The sequence below is a fragment of the Cyprinodon tularosa genome, unplaced genomic scaffold (genome assembly GCF_016077235.1).
Source record: "Cyprinodon tularosa strain WSP-4 unplaced genomic scaffold, ASM1607723v1 ctg957, whole genome shotgun sequence".
NCBI classification, from domain to species: domain Eukaryota; kingdom Metazoa; phylum Chordata; class Actinopteri; order Cyprinodontiformes; family Cyprinodontidae; genus Cyprinodon; species Cyprinodon tularosa.
This window is the reverse complement of record NW_024039737.1, coordinates 140,001-162,788: the sequence shown is the minus strand read 5'-3', so window position 1 is coordinate 162,788 and position 22,788 is coordinate 140,001. Positions and strand designations below refer to the sequence as shown.

Genomic DNA, 22,788 nt, shown 5'->3' with positions numbered 1-22,788 from the left:
CTGCATCCAGACTGTTCTCTACATTCAGACTGTTCTCTGCATCCAGACTGGTCTCTACATCCAGACTGTTCTCTACATTCAGACTGGTCTCTACATTCAGACTGTTCTCTGCATCCAGACTGTTCTCTACATCCAGTCTGTTCTCTGCATCCAGACTGTTCTCTACATTCAGACTGTTCTCTGCATCCAGACTGTTCTCTGCATCCAGACTGTTCTCTAAATCCAGACTGTTCTCTGCATCCAGACTGTTCTCTACATTCAGACTGTTCTCTGCATCCAGACTGTTCTCTGCATCCAGACTGGTCTCTACATTCAGACTGTTCTCTGCATCCAGACTGTTCTCTACATCCAGTCTGTTCTCTACATCCAGACTGGTGTCTACATCCAGACTGGTGTCTACATCCAGACTGTTCTCTGCATCCAGACTGTTCTCTAAATCCAGACTGTTCTCTACATTCAGACTGTTCTCTGCATCCAGACTGTTCTCTGCATCCAGACTGGTCTCTACATTCAGACTGTTCTCTGCATCCAGACTGTTCTCTGCATCCAGACTGTTCTCTACATCCACACTGTTCTCTGCATCCAGACTGTTCTCTACATCCAGACTGTTCTCTACATCCAGACTGTTCTCTGCATCCAGACTGTTCTCTGCATCCAGACTGTTCTCTACATTCAGACTGTTCTCTGCATTCAGACTGGTCTCTACATCCAGACTGTTCTCTACATCCAGACTGTTCTCTACATCTAGACTACGTATGAGAACAGTCATGATCCTGGTGCTGATGACTGGTCTAATTACTAATTCCATTTACCTGCCTAGCTCCGCCCAGTTTCTAGTCATCACTCATTTGTTTCACCTGCTCCAGCTTCTATTTAAGCTGCTTGCTCGCAGTCATTAGTGCCAGATAATTCAAGCATTTGGTGAGAGTTGTCTAGCATTGCTGTTTGTGATTGCCTGATCCTGACCCGTTCTGCCTTTGGACCTCTGATCCTGCCTGTTCTTGTTCTGATCTGTTTGCCTTACCTCTCCTCTGACTCTTGCTGGATTTTGCATTTGAACCTCACCTAGAACTGTTTCCTGACACCCTCCTGGATTTCCCTTTGGCGCCTCTTCAGATCTCTAATCTCCTGGTCCTGACTCCTGAGCATGTCTTTGACACCGGCTTTGGCTTCACCATCTGCGTTATCCGTCCTTCTTCTGCTCAGATCTGATCTTCTGCCTGAAGCCCCACAGGCCTGTTCTTTGACTGGGATGCATGTTTTTGTCAGCCAAAAGGCTGGAACCAACCTCGCCCTCTAAACTATAAGACCAGGTTAGTGACTCACAAGTTCATAATCATCCTTCACCAGATAGATGTGGTCACTAACCTGTGTTCCAGTGGTGGAACACACCTCTCTGAATGAGACCCTGGACGGTTCGTCAGTCTGTCTCCGGGTTGGACAGAACAACGTAGCTCATAGTGCAGAAGAGAGAAAGTCATACTTTGAACCTGAAAACATTTCATGCTGTTGGTTTCAGAGGGAGCAGATATGATGACCTGGGTTTAATTTATCCCTAATCTGGATTTAGAAAAAGCTGCTCCTGTCCAGATTCAGAGGCTTTTAAAGTTTCCAAACCTTCAATGACCGACATCTGTGAGTTTAATATACAGCACAGGTTCATCATTAGGTTCACTGTCCTCTGATGTCCAACTTCAGACTTTTTTACTGGAGCGCCCCATAAATCAGAGGCAAAAAGTCAGTCCAACAGGATGGTATGGGACCAAATGTTAAAGATGGCTGCTGCTAACATCAACAGTCTGACTTTCTTTGCGGCATGATTCTGAGATTAGAGCACAATCTATTTCAGTGCCCAGATTATTTTAATAGGACTTCACTTAGATTAGTGGTTCTATCAGGGTTCTGGTACCAGTGGCTGCAGTGAGTACAGAGAACCGAGTTCTACAGGCCCAGCTTTAGAACCATCAGCGCCTGATAACGTCAGACTCCTTACGGTAATGGGGAGCAAAGTTATCTCTGCAGTGCCCCCTGCATCAATGGAGCCTCATAGCTGGACTCTGTACTGGTTCTGGTCAAGAACTCTGGGTCCTCTAACTGCTGGTTTATTGTACTGGTTCTGGTCAAGAACTCTGGGTCCTCTAACTGCTGGTCTACTGTACTGGTTCTGGTCAAGAACTCTGGGTCCTCTAACTGCTGGTTTATTGTACTGGTTCTGGTCTAGAACTCTGGGTCCTCTAACTGCTGGTTTACTGTACTGGTTCTGGTCAAGAACTCTGGGTCCTCTAACTGCTGGTTTACTGTACTGGTTCTGGTCTAGAACTCTGGGTCCTCTAACTGCTGGTTTACTGTACTGGTTCTAGTCTAGAACTCTGGGTCCTCTAACTGCTGGTTTATTGTACTGGTTCTGGTCTAGAATTCTGGATTTTCTAACTGCTGGTTTATTATACTGGTCTAGTACTATGGGTCCTCTAACTGCTGGTTTATTGTACTGGTTCTGGTCAATAACTCTGGGTCCTCTAACTGCTGGCTTACTGTACTGGTTCTGGTCTAGAACTCTGGGTCCTCTAACTGCTAGTTTATTGTGCTGGTTCTGGTCTAGAACTCTGGGTCCTCTAACTGCTGGTTTACTGTACTGGTTCTGGTCAATAACTCTGGGTCCTCTAACTGCTGGCTTACTGTACTGGTTCTGGTCTAGAACTCTGGGTCCTCTGACTGTGGGTTTATTTTACTGGTTCTGGTCAATAACTCTGGGTCCTCTGACTGTGGGTTTATTTTACTGGTTCTGGTCAATAACTCTGGGTCCTCTAACTGCTGGTTTATTGTACTGGTTCTGGTCTAGGATTCTGGATTTTCTAACTGCTGGTTTATTATACTGGTCTAGTACTATAGGTCCTCTAACTGCTGGTTTATTGTACTGGTTCTGGTCAATAACTCTGGGTCCTCTAACTGCTGGTTTATTGTACTGGTTCTGGTCAATAACTCTGGGTCCTCTAACTGCTGGCTTACTGTACTGGTTCTGGTCAATAACTCTGGGTCCTCTAACTGCTGGTTTATTGTACTGGTTCTGGTCAATAACTCTGGGTCCTCTAACTGCTGGTTTACTGTACTGGTTCTGGTCTAGAACTCTGGGTCCTCTAACTGCTGGTTTATTGTGCTGGTTCTGGTCTAGAACTCTGGGTCCTCTAACTGCTGGTTTACTGTACTGGTTCTGGTCAATAACTCTGGGTCCTCTAACTGCTGGCTTACTGTACTGGTTCTGGTCAATAACTCTGGGTCCTCTAACTGCTGGTTTATTGTACTGGTTCTGGTCAATAACTCTGGGTCCTCTAACTGCTGGTTTACTGTACTGGTTCTGGTCTAGAACTCTGGGTCCTCTAACTGCTGGTTTATTGTGCTGGTTCTGGTCTAGAACTCTGGGTCCTCTAACTGCTGGTTTACTGTACTGGTTCTGGTCAATAACTCTGGGTCCTCTAACTGCTGGCTTACTGTACTGGTTCTGGTCTAGAACTCTGGGTCCTCTGACTGTGGGTTTATTTTACTGGTTCTGGTCTAGAACTCTGGGTCCTCTGACTGTGGGTTTATTTTACTGGTTCTGGTCTAGAACTCTGGGTTTGTACATCACTGCATCCCTCCTGGATGAAGGGAAAAAACCCGGCTGACAGTAACAAAGGGTTCTGGTGGATCCAGGTCATTGAGGCTCCTGGTGTTTTGCAGCCGTGGAAATCATCAGCAGCAGGCTGGACTGCAGCCATGCTGCTAGGAGGGGCCCAGTGCTTGGTTCTGCTCCGGCTGCAGAACTCGAGATGGTTCTTTTGGGGAGGTGAGGGGTGGGGGTAGGGGGGGTAGGGTCGGGGGTGGAGCAGCCAGCGGGCTGCGGCAGAGACCACTGACTCCTTTTTCTGTGGTGAGGCTCTCAGATCTGCTGCTGTTGGTTTGTGGGTGGAGCTGCAGAGGAGACATTGTTCATTAAGATCCACTCGGGTCTGGCTTTGGTATTCAGAACCAGAACCAGCGGTAACCTGAGCCGTAGTGGTGCTCAGAGGGATGGAGTTTGGCTCTTGGTTGTTTGTGAAGCTCTGCAGGTTTAAACCTTCTGCTGATGTTTTCCTCAGGCGTCCATCTTCCTCCAATTATCTTTCGTCCTGTTTTCTTTCCAGGCTGCTGCTGAAAAGCTGCAGAGGATTTCAGTTTGTAGGTGTCCAGATTAAAGCAGATTAAATCCAGACACCTGAGCTTCTTTGATGAGCTCTGATCCCAGACTGTTCTCTACATCCAGTCTGTTCCTCTGCTTGGTTTCAAACATATAAGAATAACTTATAAAAAAGATCCCAGCCCAGGGGGGCCTGGTTACATGACTAACTCTTCCAGTCCATCCATGCCTGTTGGTCAGAGGAGCTTTTCATCATTTTATTAGAACTGTGGCCCCCCTACCCCCCACACCCAGAGGGAAACATGGTGGAGGCTTCAATCAGCCAGCTGAGGCCGCTGCTGTCAGACCTATAATGGTCTAAAGGGACAGGTGATGGTTTTCTTCTGGGAGCTTCCAGCAGATGGAGTTGGTTCATGGTTCTCCTTCACTGGATCTGCAGCGCCGCTCGTCTGCATGCAGAGACAGGCTGGACTTTGGCAGGTCTACAAGCATGACAACAGATCAGGAGCAGGAAAGAAGATTCATGTCCATCCATTGGATGATGATGAGCTGGAAGTTTCTGATGATGCTCTGAAGGTCCTGCTGTTGGAGCTTCATGCATAAAGTCCAGTGAGGCTGTGGTGAACCTCCCAGTGCGGTGAACCCTGATCTCCTCGTTAATCCGTGTTATGGCCAACGGGCCACAGCACGGAGCTTTTGCAAGCTGTGAATCTGCAGCGTGGAGTTAAGCTGTGTTTTTGGTCACAGTTTGTGGAGAACATGTTTTTATTTGACAGGAACTCTGTGAGTCTCTCTGCCAGCTCCACCCTCAGAGCATTAGAGCACATATAATTACAGCGCTGTATGGTCATGTCCCTCTCAAACCTCAGCTAGGCCTCCATTTTGGTTTCCACTAAGTCACTGGCTGAAGCTCTGCTGTCAGCTGTGTGGAAGCGAGCGGCAATCTGCTTCTGGTCCTCAGAGGTGAGATTTATCCTCCTCTGAGTTCCTGGGGCCCTCTGGGCTCCACTGACCAGCGCAGCCGCAGCCACTCTGCCTGTGGCTTCTGGGGGCTGCAGTGTGGACGGCCAGGCAGCTGTTCACACCACAGCTCTGCCTGTGAGGGAGCCGCAGGCCTGGATGTGTCGGAGCAAAGCAACCAGGTGAGAACGGAACAGGAGAGAAGTGAACCTCCTGGATCTCCTTCTCTGCTTGGTGACCCTTCATCTCCTCTTTCAGAAGACAAATTGCAGGATAGAGCGTTACCGCGGTTACCTGATCCATCACCTGGAGGACCTGCCCTCTGAGCTTCAGCTCTGCAGAACTTTCCCCACTTTAAACCGTAGTTTTTCCTCCTGAGCCCTCAGCTCTCTGAAGGAGTTTCTGCTCTGCAGCCATCAGAGCGTCCTCAGAGAGGACGGCTGCCCGTAGAGTCTCACCAAGGACTGCGGCGTGTTTGTTCAGAGGTTCAGAAAGTCTGGTTTGCCTCCAACTGTTTAGCAGTGAGGCTGCTGAGACCTCTGCAGGGCCTCCTCCTGCTCATTCCCTCAGCAGATCACCGTTAGCCAGATATGCACCTCCCCCCAAACGCTGTCAGCTGCTGAAACTTTTCCACTGTGGGGGTTCTGCCTGCTTCAGGGTCCCTCCCACTCCTGGCAGCGCCGCTCAGCCCAGCACTGTGGAAACTGACACATGTCATGAAGTCTGGGGGCGGGTTTTCTTTACTTTACTGTGAGTCCCCAGAGTCTCATTAGCCCCCCCACCCCATGCCAGTCTCACAACATAAGCCAGATGCAAAGGATTATGGGTTCTAGATTCAGTTTCCAGTTATTCTGCTTTAATGGGGGTTGTGGTTGATGTGTCGCATTTCTGCAGTTTCTGCTCTGCAGCCGCGTGCTGGAGGTCGCATTCTTAGCAGATTGGTGATGCTGAGTGATTAGCGCTGAAGGAGGACAGATCCAGAAACTGATCCTAGCACAGCTGGTTTCAGCTGATGATTCTTTCCTCTCATGCGGGAAACATTTTCAGATCGGACTGGATCAGACCTCCTCAGGTCAGGAGCCTCTCAGAGTTCTGATTTTATCACATTTAGTCTCAGTTTGAAGACTTTTTTCTCTTCATTTATGAAGCTCTCCTGTGAAAAAGGTTGATGAGGAGCAGCTGTTTGCATTTACTCCTCTTTCAGTCTTAATGGGTTTTAGGTGAAACTGATGAACTGCTACAGATGATCAACCAGCATGTTTCCCATTAATCCCATAACTCCAGTATTCCCACTTAAAATCTGTGTAAAGTAGCAATAAATGTGTTTTCTGAGTATCTTAAACCATAGAAATATATATGATCATTCATGCAGCCTAATGTCAATAATAAAAACATTGCTAAGCGTTTAAAAGTAGTTTAGTGGTGTTTCCTCTGGAATGCATTGCCATGGCAACGGTTCTGCCTGGAGAAAAGTGAAAAAATATTCTATGAATTGAAATTCAATTCAATTAAAAAAAAGTTCTTTATTAATGAAAACGGCAAATTGGAGGCGGCCTTCTTTATCAGCTGGTTGAGCTTCTTTCAGTCATTAGCTCTGATGATGATGATGATGATGATGATGATGATGATGATGATGATGATGATGATGATGATGACCAGGTGGTTGTTGATGCCTCCACCTGAGTGCTGGAGTTTCTCTCACAGTCAGTCAGGCTGAATCTGGAGAAATCAAAGACCGTGATCCTCCCAGTAATGCCTGCCTTGGCTAAATGACAGTGGGTTTATTGAAGCGGGTGGATGATGACATCATCAACTCCATCTCCACAGTGATGAACCCCAGTGGGCCTCAGCAGATGGCCGCTCACACTGAGCCTGGTTCTGCTGGAGGTTTCTTCCTGTTCAAAGGGAGTTTTTCCTCTCCACTGTCGCTACCAGCATGCTTAGTGTGAGGGATTGCTGAAGAGTCAATGAGTCGATGCAATCAGCTGGTTTTCCTTAGATAGAAAACTTTGAATCAATCTGACTGGATGATCTGGTTGATCTGGATCTATAAAGTGACCTAAGATGACATGATGTGAATTATAGTTATAGACTCATACTCGTCGTCTCCCGCTTTATCCGGAACCGGGTCGCGGGGGCAGCAGACTAAGCAGAGACTCCCAGACTTCCCTCTCCGCTGACACCTCCTCCAGCTCTGCTGGGGGAAGCCCTAGGCGCTCCCAGGCCAGCCGAGAGACATAGTCTCTCCAGCGTGTCCTGGGTCGACCCCTGGGCCTCCTCCCGGTGGGACGTGCCTGGAACACCTCCCGAGGGGGGTGTCCAGGGGGCATCCGAAGAAGATGTCTGAGCCACCTCAACTGACTCCTCTGGATGTGGAGGAGAACCGGCTCTACACTGAGCCTCTCCCGAATGACCGAGCTCCTCACCCTATCTCTAAGGGAGAGCCCAGCCACCCTGCGGAGGAAGCTCATTTCAGCCGCTTGTATCCGGGATCTCGTTCTTTCGGTCATGATCCAGATTTCATGACCACAGGTGAGGCTGGGAATGTAGACCGACCCATAGGTGAGGGTAGGAACGTAGACCGACCGGTAAATTGAGAGCTTTGCCTTTTCGCTCAGCTCTCTCTTCACCACGACAGACCGTTGCAGCGTCCGCATTATTGCAGCAGCCGCACCGATCCGTCTATCGATCTCCCGCTCCATTCTTCCCTCACTCGTGAACAGGACCCCAAGATACTTGAACTCCTCCACTTGAGGCAGGGACTCTCCTCCAACCTGAAGGGGACAAGCCACCTTTTTCCGGTCGAGAACCATGGCCTCGGATTTGGATGAGCTGATTCTCATCCCGGCCGCTTCACACTCGGCCCCGCTTCACAGGGTGTTTTCCAGGCTCCGGCCCTGCTGGGTGATGTCACGTGCCTTGGGAGACCATACCAGGGTCATTAAGCCCCCGACAACATAGCCTCTGAAACCATGTTAAGGCAGCGCTTTAGGGAAGGAAGTGGAGCTTTCTGCAGGGAGAGGCGTAGGGTTGGGATGGGTCTGCTTGTTTCCTTCCAGATCAGTGGTCTTCTGTTAGAGGTCACCTTCATGAGGGCTGCATCCCTTCGACTTCCTGTAGGGAGAAGAAGGTCCTGCAATATTAGCCAAACGACAGTACAGAGTACCAGGCCTTCCTGATATTCAACCCAACGGTTCATTTCCTTGTCTTTTTCTACTTGTTTAAGGTAGTCTGTAATTTTTTTTTTCTGTAGGCGTTGGTTGGATCTGTTTTCAATAATTCATAAGTGTTGGTGTCAATCAGCAGAGTGGGAGTTTTGTCCTGGTAGTCTGAAGTGTTGAGGACCACGGTGCATCATCCTCTGTCTGCTGGTAACATGGAGATGCTTTGGTTCTGGCTGAGGGACCTGGGGGTCTGCTGGACACTCCTGGACCTCACTGTTCCTCCTGCTTTCTGTCTTAATGTGTTGAATTGAGCTTGTTGCCTTCCTTTGCGTTTCTGGTGCACTGAACGTTGGACTTTATCAGGTTTGTTGATCAGGTCCAGTTTTCACAGCACCAGGAAACCAAAGGAAGGTAAAAAGCTGAAGAACCTTTATGGACTAGATTTCTAGGAGCAGAGCTGGACTGCAACACATTCTGGAAATATTTTAAAATGCTTCATCACTTTTTTTAATATTCTGCAAACATTTTCCCTTGAATTAAAGTACGGGTCACACTCTGACTCTGGAGCAGCAATATTTCACCTCCTCTCTTCAGCTACGATGGCCTTTTTTGGTCTTCAAAACTATTTAACAGCTGATTGATCTCAAAAGAACATCCTGGATGAAACTGAAGATAGAGAAAATACTTTAAAGTATGATTTGTTCTGCAGCCGATTAGTCGGACAGAAATGAGCTAACTGGGATTCCAGTGTCTCTCTGGTCTCCTCTCAGTATGCTCACACCAGTTCTTGTTCTTCCACCACGTCCCGCTCTAATGTCTGCATGTTGTGTTTTATTTGGTCCAAGATCTGAGGTCTGATGGATCAGAACTAGAGATCTTCTTGGGCCTTTGGACCGGACTCTGGTTCTGAAAGGAAAGGAAGAAAACTGAACTTTCACAACGTCATGATTTTTAATCCAAACCAGAAACTGATAAATAGACATAATTTTAATGTTTATTTTTGCAGATGCTATGAATCACGTTATTTTGTTGTGATTTTATGTTCAATGCTTATCTAGGCGGGATGCCACCTTAATGTTGTGGATTTATATTCTATTCTATTATCAACCAGCTGGGAATTTATATTTCTGATACCTTAACATGTTTATTGCCCTCCCTGGTAGGGGTGGAACTATCTTCTTTAATATCAACATACGTCCTACTAGCTGTGTTAGAACAATAGATGAAAGAGTGATTCCAGCACTAATCATGGTCAAACAGTTATTTCTGCACATTAATGGAATAAATTCACCACAACTTCTGTTCAAAATATAAGAGTTTATTAACAAAAATCATTCAGCTCCAAGTCAAACATATTTCGGTTTAACACTCTTAACTAAAACTAGTTAACTAAACTAAACTAAACTAAACTAAACTAAACTAAACTAAACTACTATTTACAAATAGGAAGGGAAACATGGTTGAAAACCATATTACAGTTTAAGATGGATTCTGTGTTTGAAACCAAAGTTTATCTGGAAGAATTTGGGATCTGATTAAATTAGCTTTTCACTAATTTTAAATAAATTGGAATGTTTTCAGACCAATTCACAATGCAAATCCATGAGGTGAATAAAACATTATTTGGCCAAATAATGTTTTATTAAATGATTTGCTTAATCAGGAACCAATAACCTTTAGCTAAATGATTCTTTACCCTATTTGAAATAGCTACCAGCGAATAGACATCAGGATTCCACTAAATGACTCTTGGTCAGACTTGGTAATGGAAATGTAACGAGCATTTGAGGAACACATGAACACTAATGTTATATCAGTGTTTAACCTCTTAGTGGAATAAAGCTTCAGCAACAACTCAACACATATTCCTGTAGCATAGCGTAGCGTAGCATAGCGTAGCATGCAGTCCATTCCTTTAGCTTGACTTTACTCATCAGCAAACACATTGATTCAAATATTGTCTGTTCTGTCCCTAATCATGCCAGACCTGCAAACCTTTTTGTCCATTTCCATTTGGAAGGCTTGAGTTTCATCCAGCTCAGCAGTCAGGCCAACAACCAGGGGTCCTCTTTGTCTGAGTGGTTCATCAAGGCAGTCCTTCTCTCCAGTCTGGCTCGAAAAGTTCTGAAACTCAAGAGAGATGTGTTGCACAATGTCTGATTTGTGGCAGTTTGGTTCTGAAAGGTGAAAGGTCCATGATGACTTATCTTTGATGATTCTGGAGATCCGGGTCCCCTTGTGGTGGAGAACCGGTGGACTTGCACCTTAGCCAGCCTCATGGGAATAGAGAAAGAAAAGAGAGGCTGGTTTTCTTCTGTTCTCACAGAGAGGGGGGTGGTTGGTCACACCTCTGTGGGAAAGGGGGGAGAGGGTTGCAGAGATTCCACAGCTGTTTATTCACGAAAGCTGCAGCTTCTTCTCTGGTCATCATGTCAAGATGGAACATGGACACAGGTTCTCAACGTCCAAAAACCATGATAGCCACATTGCACAACACATTTCATCCATCCATCCATTTCAGACACGCTTAATCCCAAGTGGAGTGGTGAGGGGTGCTGGTGTCTATCTCCAGCTATTAATGGGTGAGAGGCGGGGTCCACCCTGGACAGGTCGCCAGTCCATCGCAGGGCAACACCGAGACAAACAGGACAAACAACCATTCACACACACACTCACAACTAAGGAGGATTTAGAGAAGCTAATTAACCTAACAGTCATGTTTTTGGACTGTGGGAGGAAGCTGGAGTACCAGGAGAGAACCCACACATGCTCAGGGAGAACATGCTAACTCCATGCAGAAAGACACCAGGCCAGGAATCCAACACATTTCATGCTTCTTATATATTCTGCTTCCTTCGTGATCAAAGGTTTTACAGCAGAGTTGATGCTTCAGTTTTTTATTCTAATTTAAAACATCATTTCAATAAAAGTTCTTCCTTGTTTGTTAGATTGCTGTTAAAAGATTGTTGTTTTCCAATATTTAGTTTACAGTATTTTATTCTCCTGAACTATGTGAATCATTACTCCTTTTCATTTTGATGGTCTAGCTTAGATTCGTAGACAGACAGCAGATGTTAACGAGCTTTTGGCTTAAATATTGTTCATTAATGTGTTAAAACTGGGAGGGATAACTTAGCAGAACCAGAACCAGCTGGAGTTTGAAAGGATCTGGTTTTGTTTTCATTCATTCTCACTGGTCTAGAAATCTGGGTCTTCTGTTTATTGTACTGGTTCTGGATCAGGACTGCACAGTTCTGCTGACCCATTCAGGTTCTGGTCCCGTTTGGTCCATAACTGTGTTCCAGAAAGGTCCTTAAAACGGCTCCAGACCCGTCCCTTTGTGCCTCAGAACCAGAACCAGAAACCAGTGAAACCATGAGAAGGGTTTGTCACCAGGTCAGAACTGAACCGTACAAATGGGTCCATTTCAGTTCAATTCAATGCAGTTTATTTATATAGCGCCAATTCACAAGAAGCAGAAAGTTAAGAGTCATCCAGGTTTTTCTGTCTTCAGACATGCCTGTAATCTATGTAATGGGTTAGCTTCATCTGGATTATAGACAGATATAGCTGGGTATCATCAGCATAACAGTGGAAATTAATCCCATGCTGTTTAATAACTCTACCAATTGGGAGCATGTATAAAGTAAAGAGAATTGGTCCTAGCACTGATCCCTGTGGTACTCCACAGGTAACCTTTGAGTGTGTTGAAGATCTATCATTAACATGAACAAACTGAATTCGATCAGATAGATCAGATTTAAACCAGTCTAGTGCTGTTCCTTTAATTCCAACAAAATATTCAAGTCTTTCTAAAAGAATATTATGATCAACTGTATCAAATGCAGCACTAAGATCCAACAGGACGAGCACAGATACAAGTCCATTATCTGAGGCCATGAGAATATCATTAGTGACTTTCACCAGAGCTGTTTCAGTGCTATGATGAGCTCTAAAGCCAGACTGAAACTCTTCAAAAAGTTCATTATGGTGGAAGTGATCGCAAACTTGTTTGGCAACTACTTTCTCAAGAATTTTAGATCAGAAAGAAAGATTGGATATAGGTCTATAATTTAAAAGCCTTTGGTACATATCCCTGTAACAGAGATAGATTAATCACATCTAAAATGGAGGAGGAGATCAAAGGGAATACCTCCTTAAATAACCTGATCAAAGGGAATACTTCCTTAAATAACCTGGTTAAAGGGAATACCTCCTTAAATAACCTGGTTGGAACTGGATCTAACATCCAAGTTGAAGGCTTAGATTAAGACAATAGTTTTGCTAACTCTGAAAGTCCCCCCCCCCCTCCAGAGACAAACCAATCGCGGATAGAGGAGTGCTTATGATCTTATTTTCAATAAGATCAATCTTATTTATAAAGAATCCCATAAAATCATGCTGCTAAGAGCAGGTGGAATGGACGGTTTGGCAACTGTATTAAAAAGAAATCTAGGATTATTCTTATTCTCCTCTATTAATGAGGAGAAGTATGCTGCTCTTGCTTTACAAAGGGTCCTCTTATACAGCAGTAAACCATTTTTCCAGACTAGGAAGGACTCCCGCAGGCCTGTGGAGCGATATTTTCTCTCCAGTTTTCTAGCATTTTGCTTCGAAGTACGCAGCTCTGCATTAAACCAAGGAGCTAGCTTTCTATTTTTAACGGTTTTCAAAGGAGTCTAAGGCAGTACACAGAGAACTAGCAACCCCATCAACAAAATCATCAACCTGTGAAGGGGAATAAACATTTGGGCTTTGTGTTTTAAATCCTCTCTGCGGTTCCGGCATGCTGTGGGCTCAGAACATTCCTGTGCTGCTGAGGCTGTAAACATGGACTGGTGAGTCAACTAAAACACAATAACGGTTCCTCAGAGATCCGACCCAGAAACTTCCAGCAGTCTGAGTTTGTGTCTGGATGTTTCTGCTGGTTTATTGAACCACATCAAAGTATTTTCTAACAGAACCAGAAGTTCTGCTGGTTCCATCATTGATGCATCTAAAAATAGCCACAGCCGACCGACTCAAAGCCTCATCTTCAGGGATGAATGTTGCCCAAACCCAAACAGAACCCTGGCTGGTTCTGGACGTGTTTATTCATCCTGGGTCAGCCTGAACCCCCCCACCCCCACCCATTTAGCTCCGTCTGTTTGTGCTGTGAAGCTTTTCTCTAATGAAGGCCAATTAAGTGCGTCCTAGTGGTTAGGGCGTAGAGAGAGATCCCCGAGGTTCTGAGTTTGTCTCCCCTCAGACTGCCACTCTGGGTCCCTGAGCAAGACCCTTAACCCCACCCTGCTCCCTGGGCGCCACACAATGGCAGAGACTAAATTTCGTTAATCTGTATTTGCTGTAGTGGAATGAGGATGAAGTTTGATTCTAATCCTAATCTTTAAGCAGAGAAGGTAATGAACCCCCCCCCCCCCAGTCCTCTCCATAAAGCCACATGTCTGCTCTATAAAATGTTGTTTTTGTGCCTCTATGTGTTTTTTCTCTCCGATTTTTTCCATCTGCTTGTGGTGGAAAACTTTTTCTAATGAAGCCATTTTAAAGCAGAGAGTTTATGACGCTTCTCGCTTCACATCTGAGAGACTTAATGAGGGTTTGTTCATCTCGGTTATTTTATGTCCAGCTTAAATAATGTCGCTGTTCTTCAGACGAACGGAGGAGAAGCTAACCCGGCTGCTAGCCTTATTTTAGGTGAAAATGTGCAGAGAAGCTGAACTCCTCAATGATAACTAGTCCTGATTCCTGCTGATAAACACGTTTCACAAACTGTCTCTGCTGGGAATTCAACCACCAACTCTGTAAACATTAAAACCACGTATTACTCATCGAGCCGCAGGCAGGTTTTCCACACTTCAGCGATGATGATGATGATGATGTAAACATGGAGCAGGAAGGAAAAATGTTCCTTCTTTTTCTGCAGATCTGCAGCAAAGCTGAATCTATACTCTGATAATCTAGATTATCATCCAGAAAGAGAGACTCAATAATCTGATTGGATTTTCTCTATAAGCCAACAACATGTCTGCTGAGCTCACTTTATAGATCCATATCAATCAGATCATTCAGCTCTCTTAATAGATCCATATGAATTTGTAGATCCACAGGCTGTAGATCCACAGGCTGTAGATCCACAGGATGTAGATGCGCAGGCTGTAGATTGTCAAGCTGTAGATACGCAGGCTGTAGATCCGCAGGCTGTAGATCCGCAGGCTGTAGATCCGTAACTATAAAGGGAAAAATCCTCAATCAGGACAAAAAGTTTTAATCTATAAAGTTTGTTTTAAGGTAGAGCCGTGCGTTCCAGATGTCTGACATGTTTTTATGAAGCACGTAGATCTGTTCTCAGATGTGTCAAGCATCCCATAGATTTCCATCAGATGATCTGAGAAGCTCTGCAGATGTCAGAGCTCCATCAGGAGCTTCCTGCTCCTCCTCAGAGCATGTTGATCATTTCTCTGGAAGCTGTTTCCCTCCTGCTCCCTGGGAGCCTTCCAGAGGCCCTGAGCTCTGCTGCGGGACTCAGCTGGCTCCCTGATCAGATCCAGATGTTCCTGCAGAGGAGTGTGGAGGCCCCTCAGGATGATGGTGGAGCCACGTCTCTGGAGTCTGCTGCTGATCAGAGCCAGTTCTGTCCATTAAGCACAGTGGGAATTCAAAGCATCAAAGCTTTTCTCTCTGCTCAGAGGTTTTCTCCTGCAGGTGTTCCTGAGAAGCTGAACTCTGTTCACCTGAATGTCTGCAGTGAGACGATCCGCTTCAGCATCAGACGTCCAGGTTTCTCTGTCTAAACATCTCTCCTCTGGTTCCTCCTCAGCACCATGCAGACCTCCTGCTCCTCTGCCGTCCTGCAGCTTCTAGGCCTCCTGATTGGACTGGGCAGCTCTCTGGATCCCACAGACCCCAATGTGTGCAGCCTTTGGGAGAGGTGAGTCTCATGGGCTGGGGTGGTGCTGGTTCTGATGGGAACAGTGCAGTGGAGCTGGTTCTGATGGGAACAGTGCAGTGGTTCTGGTTCTGATGGGAACAGTGCAGTGGTTCTGGTTCTGATGGGAACAGTGCAGTGGAGCTGGTTCTGATTGGCTGGGGGGGGGAACGTGCTTCATGATTTTATTTATTTAATTGTTTATTTGTCAGGGATAGTACACATTTCTGTAAATATGAAGCTCGTTTCCAGCTGTTGTCTCTGAGCGAGGTGCATATCGACAAGAACGACAAGAAAAAAATAATAAAACAAACATAGAAGGAATAAATGTGACATCATTGTGGCTTAAACGTTTATATTAATGTACTTTTTATCAGACCAGACATCCTGTCTTAATATCAGTGTAATTTTTTCGTTATTTTCTGCAGGCCGGTTATTAAATAAATGTTTTCGGTCATAGCATCTTGATTCATATGTCGCAGCTAATATACGCAGCGGTTGGAATCAGAATCCTTTCCTTTCCCATTGAGTTGCGTCCCAGTGTTCACGGGGATGGACGTCTGTGTCTTCGGCAGGCGTAGAGCTAACAGAACTGGCAGCGTAGCGAGGCAAGGGCTCAAACATGTACGGCTGGAAGCCTTCTACACCAAACCAAGCTTCTGCCGCCCTGGCGTCCTCTTCCACTACATCTTCGTCCCCGCTTTCCTCCTCTAAATAAAAAATGGATGACGGAGGAGACTCATCCACGACCTCCGACACTAAACTCTCCTCCTCTTGCATGTTTCCGCTGTCCATAGCGTTCCTTGACAGCGTCGTTTCTAAGTCACCAATTTAGTGCTACTTGGTCCCAATGGAATTTCCCATTGGGAACCTGCTAGCACTAAGATGCTAACTGGTTAGCATGATGCTTCCCATAAACCGGCCACAACCAAACTAACTGGCTGCAGCCAAATCAAATATATACAGAATAAAGAATCTATAGCTATATACAACATACAATATAATATATATAATATATAGTTATATATATAATAGAAGAGCACCATCATTGTCCTTGGCAGGTTGAATTGTTTCAGCTGCAGCAGGAAGTACATCCTCTGCTGGACCATCTGATGAGCTGATGAGGTGATGAGGTGATGAGGTGATGAGGTGATGAGCTGATGAGGTGATGAGCTGATGAGCTGATGAGCTGATGAGGTGATGAGCTGAGGGTCAGACATGTTTTCCCAGCTTCACCTGCTGCTTCCTGTCAGACAGGAAGTCTGTGATCCACCTGCAGGTGGAGTCAGGCTCCCTCAGCTGGGAGAGCTTCTCCTGAAGCAGAGCTGAAATCCACCAACAGGATCCTGGCGTAGGAACCTGCAGAATCCAGGTGCTGCAGGATGGAGTGAAGGACTAAGCTGAGGTCATGCAGTTCAGAGATATTTGATATTTGCAAAGTAACACCTGATCCTGACATTTGGCTGAGAATAAAATCCATCATTTTATAACAATGGAACCTCTCAGATGGTTTCAGATCTCTTCAGACCCGTCCATGCCTCCCCAATTCTATTCACTTTATTTCTATAGCTCCAATTCTCATCATGTCATCTCAGGTTACTTTATAGATCCAGATCAACCAGATCATCCAGTCAGATTGATTCAAAGTTTTCTATCTAAGGAAAACCAGCTGATTGCATCGACTCATTGACTCTTTAGCAATCCCTCACACTAAGCATGCTTGTGTGCCCCTCCATGCCTCTCCATGCCTCTCCAGGCATCTCCAGGCATCTCCAGGCCTCTCCAGGTCTCTCCAGGCCTTTCCAGGTCCACCTCTGCCCATCTAGGCGTTCTGGGTCAGTTTCTACTCTCCTCCTGATTTTGCCAACAGATGTGGACAGATGTTGCTGTTTGGTGGATTTTCTTTTTCCTGGATCCGTAAAATCAGGACAAAGTGGATCCATCAGTCTGTTCACTAGTTTGAAAGTCAGAAAGATGATAAATCCTGAGATATTCATTGATTTCTGGAAAGCAAAGAGGATTAAAGGCACTTTGGATCTGAACCCTTTGCCTCCAGCTCCAGTCCTGCTCCCATTCTTAAGCCCCGAGGCTCTTAGGAGGAAATTCTGCCTGAAATTACAGATGTGAATTAAAGCAAATGTGAGTTAAATGTGAATTAAAGTTCGGCTCCCAAACTATAAATTGGAAGTACAATTGTTTGTATCTGTGTGACAGAAAAGGCTGGAGGAATATTTTTCAGGTGGAATCACTATTTGTCTGATTTATAGGTGATTAAAAATTAAAACTATTCAGCCTCACCACCTTTTTTTTCCACAATAAACATGCGAAACACCATGGAGGCCCATTTTGATGGACTTCCACAAACTCTGGATGAATCCTCAGAGTTTATAGATCCACAGCTTCACTACAGGTGCTGGTCATAAAATTAGAATATCATGAAAAAGTAGATTGATTTCAGTAATTCCATTTAAAAAGTGAAACTTGTATATTATATTCATACATTACATACAAACTCATATATTTCAGATGTTTATTTTGTTTAATTTTGATGATTACAAATGACAACAAATGAAAATCTCAAATTCATCATATCAGAAAATTAGAATATTGTGAAAAGGTTCAAAATTGATGGCCCCTGGTGCCACACTCTAATCAGCTAATTAACTCAAACCACCTGCAAAAGCCTTTAAATGGTCTTTCAGTCTAGTTCTATAGGCTACACAATCATGGGGAAGACTGCTGACTTGACAGTTGTCCAAAAGACGACCATCGACACCTTGCACAAGGAGGGCAAGACACAAAAGGTCATCGCTAAAGAGGCTGGCTGTTCACAGAGCTCAGTGTCCAAGCACATTAATAGAGAGGCGAAGGGAAGGAAAAGATGTGGTCGAAAAAAGTGTACAAGCAAGAGAGATAACCGCACCCTGGAGAGGATTGTGAAACAAAACCCCTTCAAAAATGTGGGGGAGATTCACAAAGAGTGGACTGCAGCTGGAGTGAGTGCTTCAAGAACCACCACACACAGACGTATGAAAGACATGGGTTTCTGCTGTCGCATTCCTTGTGTCAAGCCACTCTTGAACCACAGACAGCGTCAGAAGCGTCTTGCCTGGGCTAAAGAGAAACAGGACTGGACTGCTGGTGAGTGGTCCAAAGTCATGTTCTCTGATGAAAGTAAATTTTGCATTTCCTTTGGAAATCAAGGTCCCAGAGTCTGGAGGAAAAGAAGAGAGGCACTTCGTCCACGTTGCTTGAAGTCCAGTGTAAAGTTTCCACAGTCAGTGATGGTTTGGGGTGCCATGTCATCTGCTGGTGTTGGTCCATTGTGTTTCCTGAGGTCCAGGGTCAACGCAGCCACATACCAGGAAGTTTTAGAGCACTTCATGCTTCCTGCAGCTGACCAACTTTTTGGAGATGCAGATTTCATTTTCCAACAGGACTTGGCACCTGCACACAGTGCCAAAGCTACCAGTACCTGGTTGAAGGACCATGGTATCCCTGTTCTTAATTGGCCAGCAAACTCTCCTGACCTTAACCCCATAGAAAATCTATGGGGTATTGTGAAGAAGAAGATGCAATACACCAGACCCAACAATTCAGAAGAGCTAAAAGCCACTATTAGAGCAACCTGGGCTATCATAACACCTGAGCAGTGCCACAGACTGATCGACTCCATGCCACGCCGCATTGCTGCAGTAATACAGGCCAAAGGAGGCCCAACTAAATACTGAGTGCTGTACATGCTCATACTTTTCATGTTCATACTTTTCAGTTGGCCAACATTTCTATAAATCCTTTGTTTTTATTGGTCTTCAGTAATATTCTAATTTTCTGATATGATGAATTTGAGATTTTCATTTGTTGTCATTTGTAATCATCAAAATTAAACAAAATAAACATCTGAAATATATGAGTTTGTATGTAATGTATGAATATAATATACAAGTTTCACTTTTTAAATGGAATTACTGAAATCAATCTACTTTTTCATGATATTCTAATTTTATGACCAGCACCTGTATAACTAAAGTTAATCTGGACTGAATCAGTCGAATCATGTCTGTTCCACAAAGGTTTTAGTGGGCGGTGCGTTTGGAGGAAATGGGATTTAGCATTTTTCACTCATAAAAGGGAATCTGAGCAGACAATAGGCTGATTTACATTATTGGAGACTTTTTATGCATAAAGTTATAAATTTAGCATGAAACACACAGTAATATGACCTAACTGAATAGAAAATAAGACGAATGAAACAGGGATATTTTATAAAAAAAACAAGAATTAGAAATCCAAAAACTGTACAAAAATTAAAAAAATAAATTAGAATCAGAAGCTTCTGTCAAGAAAATTTGCAAAATATTACTTCATGCAAATTATTATGTAAAAAACGTGCTAAAAATGATTGAATTGTGACCATTTGATTTTCTTTCCCCACCTTGTGTCTTTTCTGCCTTTTTAATTGTGTTCTTTCCAATGATGAGGCTGAAGGCGGCGGCTCCTTCTATTCTCCTTCTATTCTCCTTCTATTCTCCTTCTATTCTCCTTCTATTCTCCTCCTATTCTCCTTCTATTCTCCTTCTATTCTCCTTCTATTCTTCAGCATCTTCGCTGTAATATATAGAATATATTTCCTCTGAAAACAACAATAAGTCTGCATCTGACACTGACTTCTAATCATCACATAAATGTAAGGAAGTTATGATACATCAGAACTAATATATGCAGATCTATGCAGATCTTTGCAGAATAGAAATCTCACCTTGAATAGAATCAAGTCTCAGGTGTGGGGGGGGGGACCTGGCCTGCTGTCTGTTATGGCCCCTGGACATCCGGACTATAAAAATAAATAAATGGAGTTTATCACAGCAAGGTCATTAATGACATTAAATTAAACTTTATTGGCTGAATGTGATTATTTTCAAAGTTGTACATATTTCCCTGAGGGGGGGGGGGTTTATAAATACAGCTGTTTAGACTCAATTAATAAAAATAATCCCAGTGAAAACATCACATAAAGCAGATGAAGAGCAAGGCGCTGCAGCCGGTCTGGAAATCGTTCTGCAGTCAGACAGTCGGAGAGGAGAAATAAGAACCACAGCTTCTGTGTCGTTTCTCCAGTTTCCATGTGAGCCGTACAGACAGAGATAATAGTTCAATTCAATTCAGTTTATTTCTATAGCGCCAATTCACAACATGTCATCTGAAGGCACTTTACAGTTCAACCAGATCATACAGTCAAATTGATACAAAGTTTTCTATCTAAGGAAAACCAGCTGATTGCATCGACTCATTGACTCTTCAGCAATCCCTCACACTAAGCATGCTTGTAGCGACAGTGGAGAGGAAAAACTCCCTTTGAACAGGAAGAAACCTCCAGCAGAACCAGGCTCAGTGTGAGCGGCCATCTGCTGAGGCCCACTGGGGTTCAAGGAGACAGAAGCAGACATAGAAAAAGAAGCATAGATACAAAAGGCAACTGTCAACCAGCTCCACAGGCGGCCCCGTCCAGGAAACACACAGCCAGGCAGACGAGCTCCGAGCCAGCTTCCATGTCAGAGGATGAAGAGAGCACATCCAGTTAGTCACAGTCAGAGAAACAGGACTACACTGGAAAACAGGCCAAGCTCCAACATCTAGTAGTAAAAACTGTTCTTCCTCCTCTTCCTCCTCCTCACCCTCCAGGCTGTCTGATGATTTCTCATTTCACCGTTACTGCTCGCAAGATTTCCTCTAAGCTTCCAAATGGGTCATTTTCCGCTTCTGAGCCGTCACGGTTCATTGAAATAAACTGATAGAGAGAAACGGAAGGTGAAGCAGGATCCATGGCGCAGAGCAAACCTCCAGGCTGCTGAGCGTAACGTGAACTGATGCTGATATACGGAGAGCTTTACGCTCCCAGCAGGCATTCGTTACGCACGCCTTTTACATCGCCTGAAATAGTTGCTCAGTAATGTCCGACACCTCGTTGGAAAGGTTTAAATCTCTAGTTTCCAGAGATCCTGGCCGTTAGGAGGCGGGGCTAAAACAGATCAGGTGCTGTTGCATTATTCCAGCAGAGTCACTCACATCAGGTGGAATTTTAATTCTCATTTTATTTGTTTACGCAGCTATTAAACAAAAATATTCATGTTAAAAATAATTTTGAAACAATTTAAAGCCCCAGTTTGAAAGGCGTGTGGATGAAACACCATGTGACTGTGTTTGGGCCATTTCTATGAATAGATAACCAGGTGTCAGTCGGTCCTGGTACCGGAACCACCAGGCTGAAGGGGTTAAAGGCAGACTGGATCAGAACCCAACAGAACTGTCTCTCCTTTGCCTCCAGCTACACCACCTCAGTGAAGGAGTCCTACTCCCATCCTTATGACCATGTGATGGAGGTGCCGTGCTCGGACCCGCGGACGTCCTACCGATGCCAGAATCACAGGTTCTGACCCGCCTTGTTTCTCTGTCTCTGGGTCTTTATGTCAGAACTTTCTGATTGTGAGAATCTTTCAGGATCACCTACAGAACAGCCTACAGGCAGGCGGTAAGGACCCAGTACCGCAGGAGGTACCACTGCTGTCCGGGCTTCTATGAGAGCCGGGGCCAATGTGTCGGTAAGTGGAACCGTTTCTGAAATGCTGTTGGACTCTAACCAGACCAGATGCTTTTATAAAGTCTGAAGTTTTAAAGGTTTTGGTTTCCAGTTCAGAGCAACTAAACAGGGATCCAGGCGACGGGCAGCGGTACATAAAAATGGAGTCAAAGGAATCCTGGTTCCTCTGGCCTGTTTTAAAGTTAAAATGTCGAGAGCTGGAAGCTTCAGTCTGATCAGCGTCCAGCTATGCAGCAAAGTTAACTCATCATGAAGTTTGACTTCAGCATGAAGGTTTTTATCACAGCAGAAAAGGTCCAGGTTTAGGAGATGCTGTGAGCTTCTAACAGCAGGACCTTAAACAACCTAAACTAGATGGTCCATCTTCTTCCATGTCCAGATGGTGGATTGATCAGATCTCTGGTCTAAAACTGGACCTGCTGCAAAGATTAAAGAACATCAGGCAGATTCATGCTTTTCACTCAGTAAACTAGATCTGCAACCATTTGTGTTTTGTTGTGAACGTTTGTCACGTCAGGGAGAAGAGTTCCTCAGTCAAACCATGACCTTTGATGACCTCCATCTTTTTCCCAAACATTTTCTAATTATAGAAACGGGAATATTTTCCACTGACATCCGTAGATTAGCATCTCCAGCTTTAGATTCTTGGTCAACAGTTAAAAATCATCTTCTGTACCCTGAGTCTGGATGACGATGATGAGGATGATGATGATGATGAAGCAGTTGGAAAACTTTCAGCGCTGCCGTAATTAACTGGAGAAAAACTGGCCGCTGCGGTTTTTCAGTGAAACGTTTCATTTTCATAGAAGCTGCTTGTTTTTCCACAGCGGCTCGTGGGACGTAAATAATCCAAATTATGGGTTTGATTCAAACTGAAACACATCAGATCTGTTTGGGTTTCTTCAAACATAAGTGACTCAGCATCGGCACCAGATTTCAACAGCTCTAACATCTAAATATCTATACCTGGATTTATCGCAGCCAGAGGGGA

General features: G+C 44.7%; 1 protein-coding gene and 1 long non-coding RNA gene across 3 annotated transcripts in view; one reads left to right on the top strand and one right to left on the bottom strand.

The window, feature by feature from the left end:
• The window catches only part of pear1 (platelet endothelial aggregation receptor 1), a 65,751-nt gene that overhangs the window by 6,169 nt on the left and 36,794 nt on the right, over positions 1 to 22,788 (top strand). Inside the window, exons 1-4 of one of the 2 annotated variants that reach the window (XM_038275387.1) lie at positions 5,969 to 6,182; positions 15,092 to 15,202; positions 21,525 to 21,626; positions 21,698 to 21,798. In XM_038275387.1, the coding sequence (XP_038131315.1) occupies positions 6,139 to 6,182; positions 15,092 to 15,202; positions 21,525 to 21,626; positions 21,698 to 21,798 (358 nt within the window). In that variant the 5' untranslated portion in view covers positions 5,969 to 6,138. Of the gene's footprint in view, positions 1 to 5,968; positions 6,183 to 15,091; positions 15,203 to 21,524; positions 21,627 to 21,697; positions 21,799 to 22,788 lie in introns of those variants that run through there. The other variant, XM_038275388.1, reaches the window with a different exon arrangement.
• Positions 16,944 to 22,788, bottom strand: part of LOC119776790 — a 10,209-nt gene continuing 4,364 nt past the window's right edge. The window contains exons 2-3 of the long non-coding RNA XR_005279824.1: positions 19,959 to 20,033; positions 16,944 to 17,108 (exon numbers count right to left, since the gene is read on the bottom strand). This is a non-coding gene — a long non-coding RNA (uncharacterized LOC119776790). The remainder of the gene's footprint in view (positions 17,109 to 19,958; positions 20,034 to 22,788) is intronic.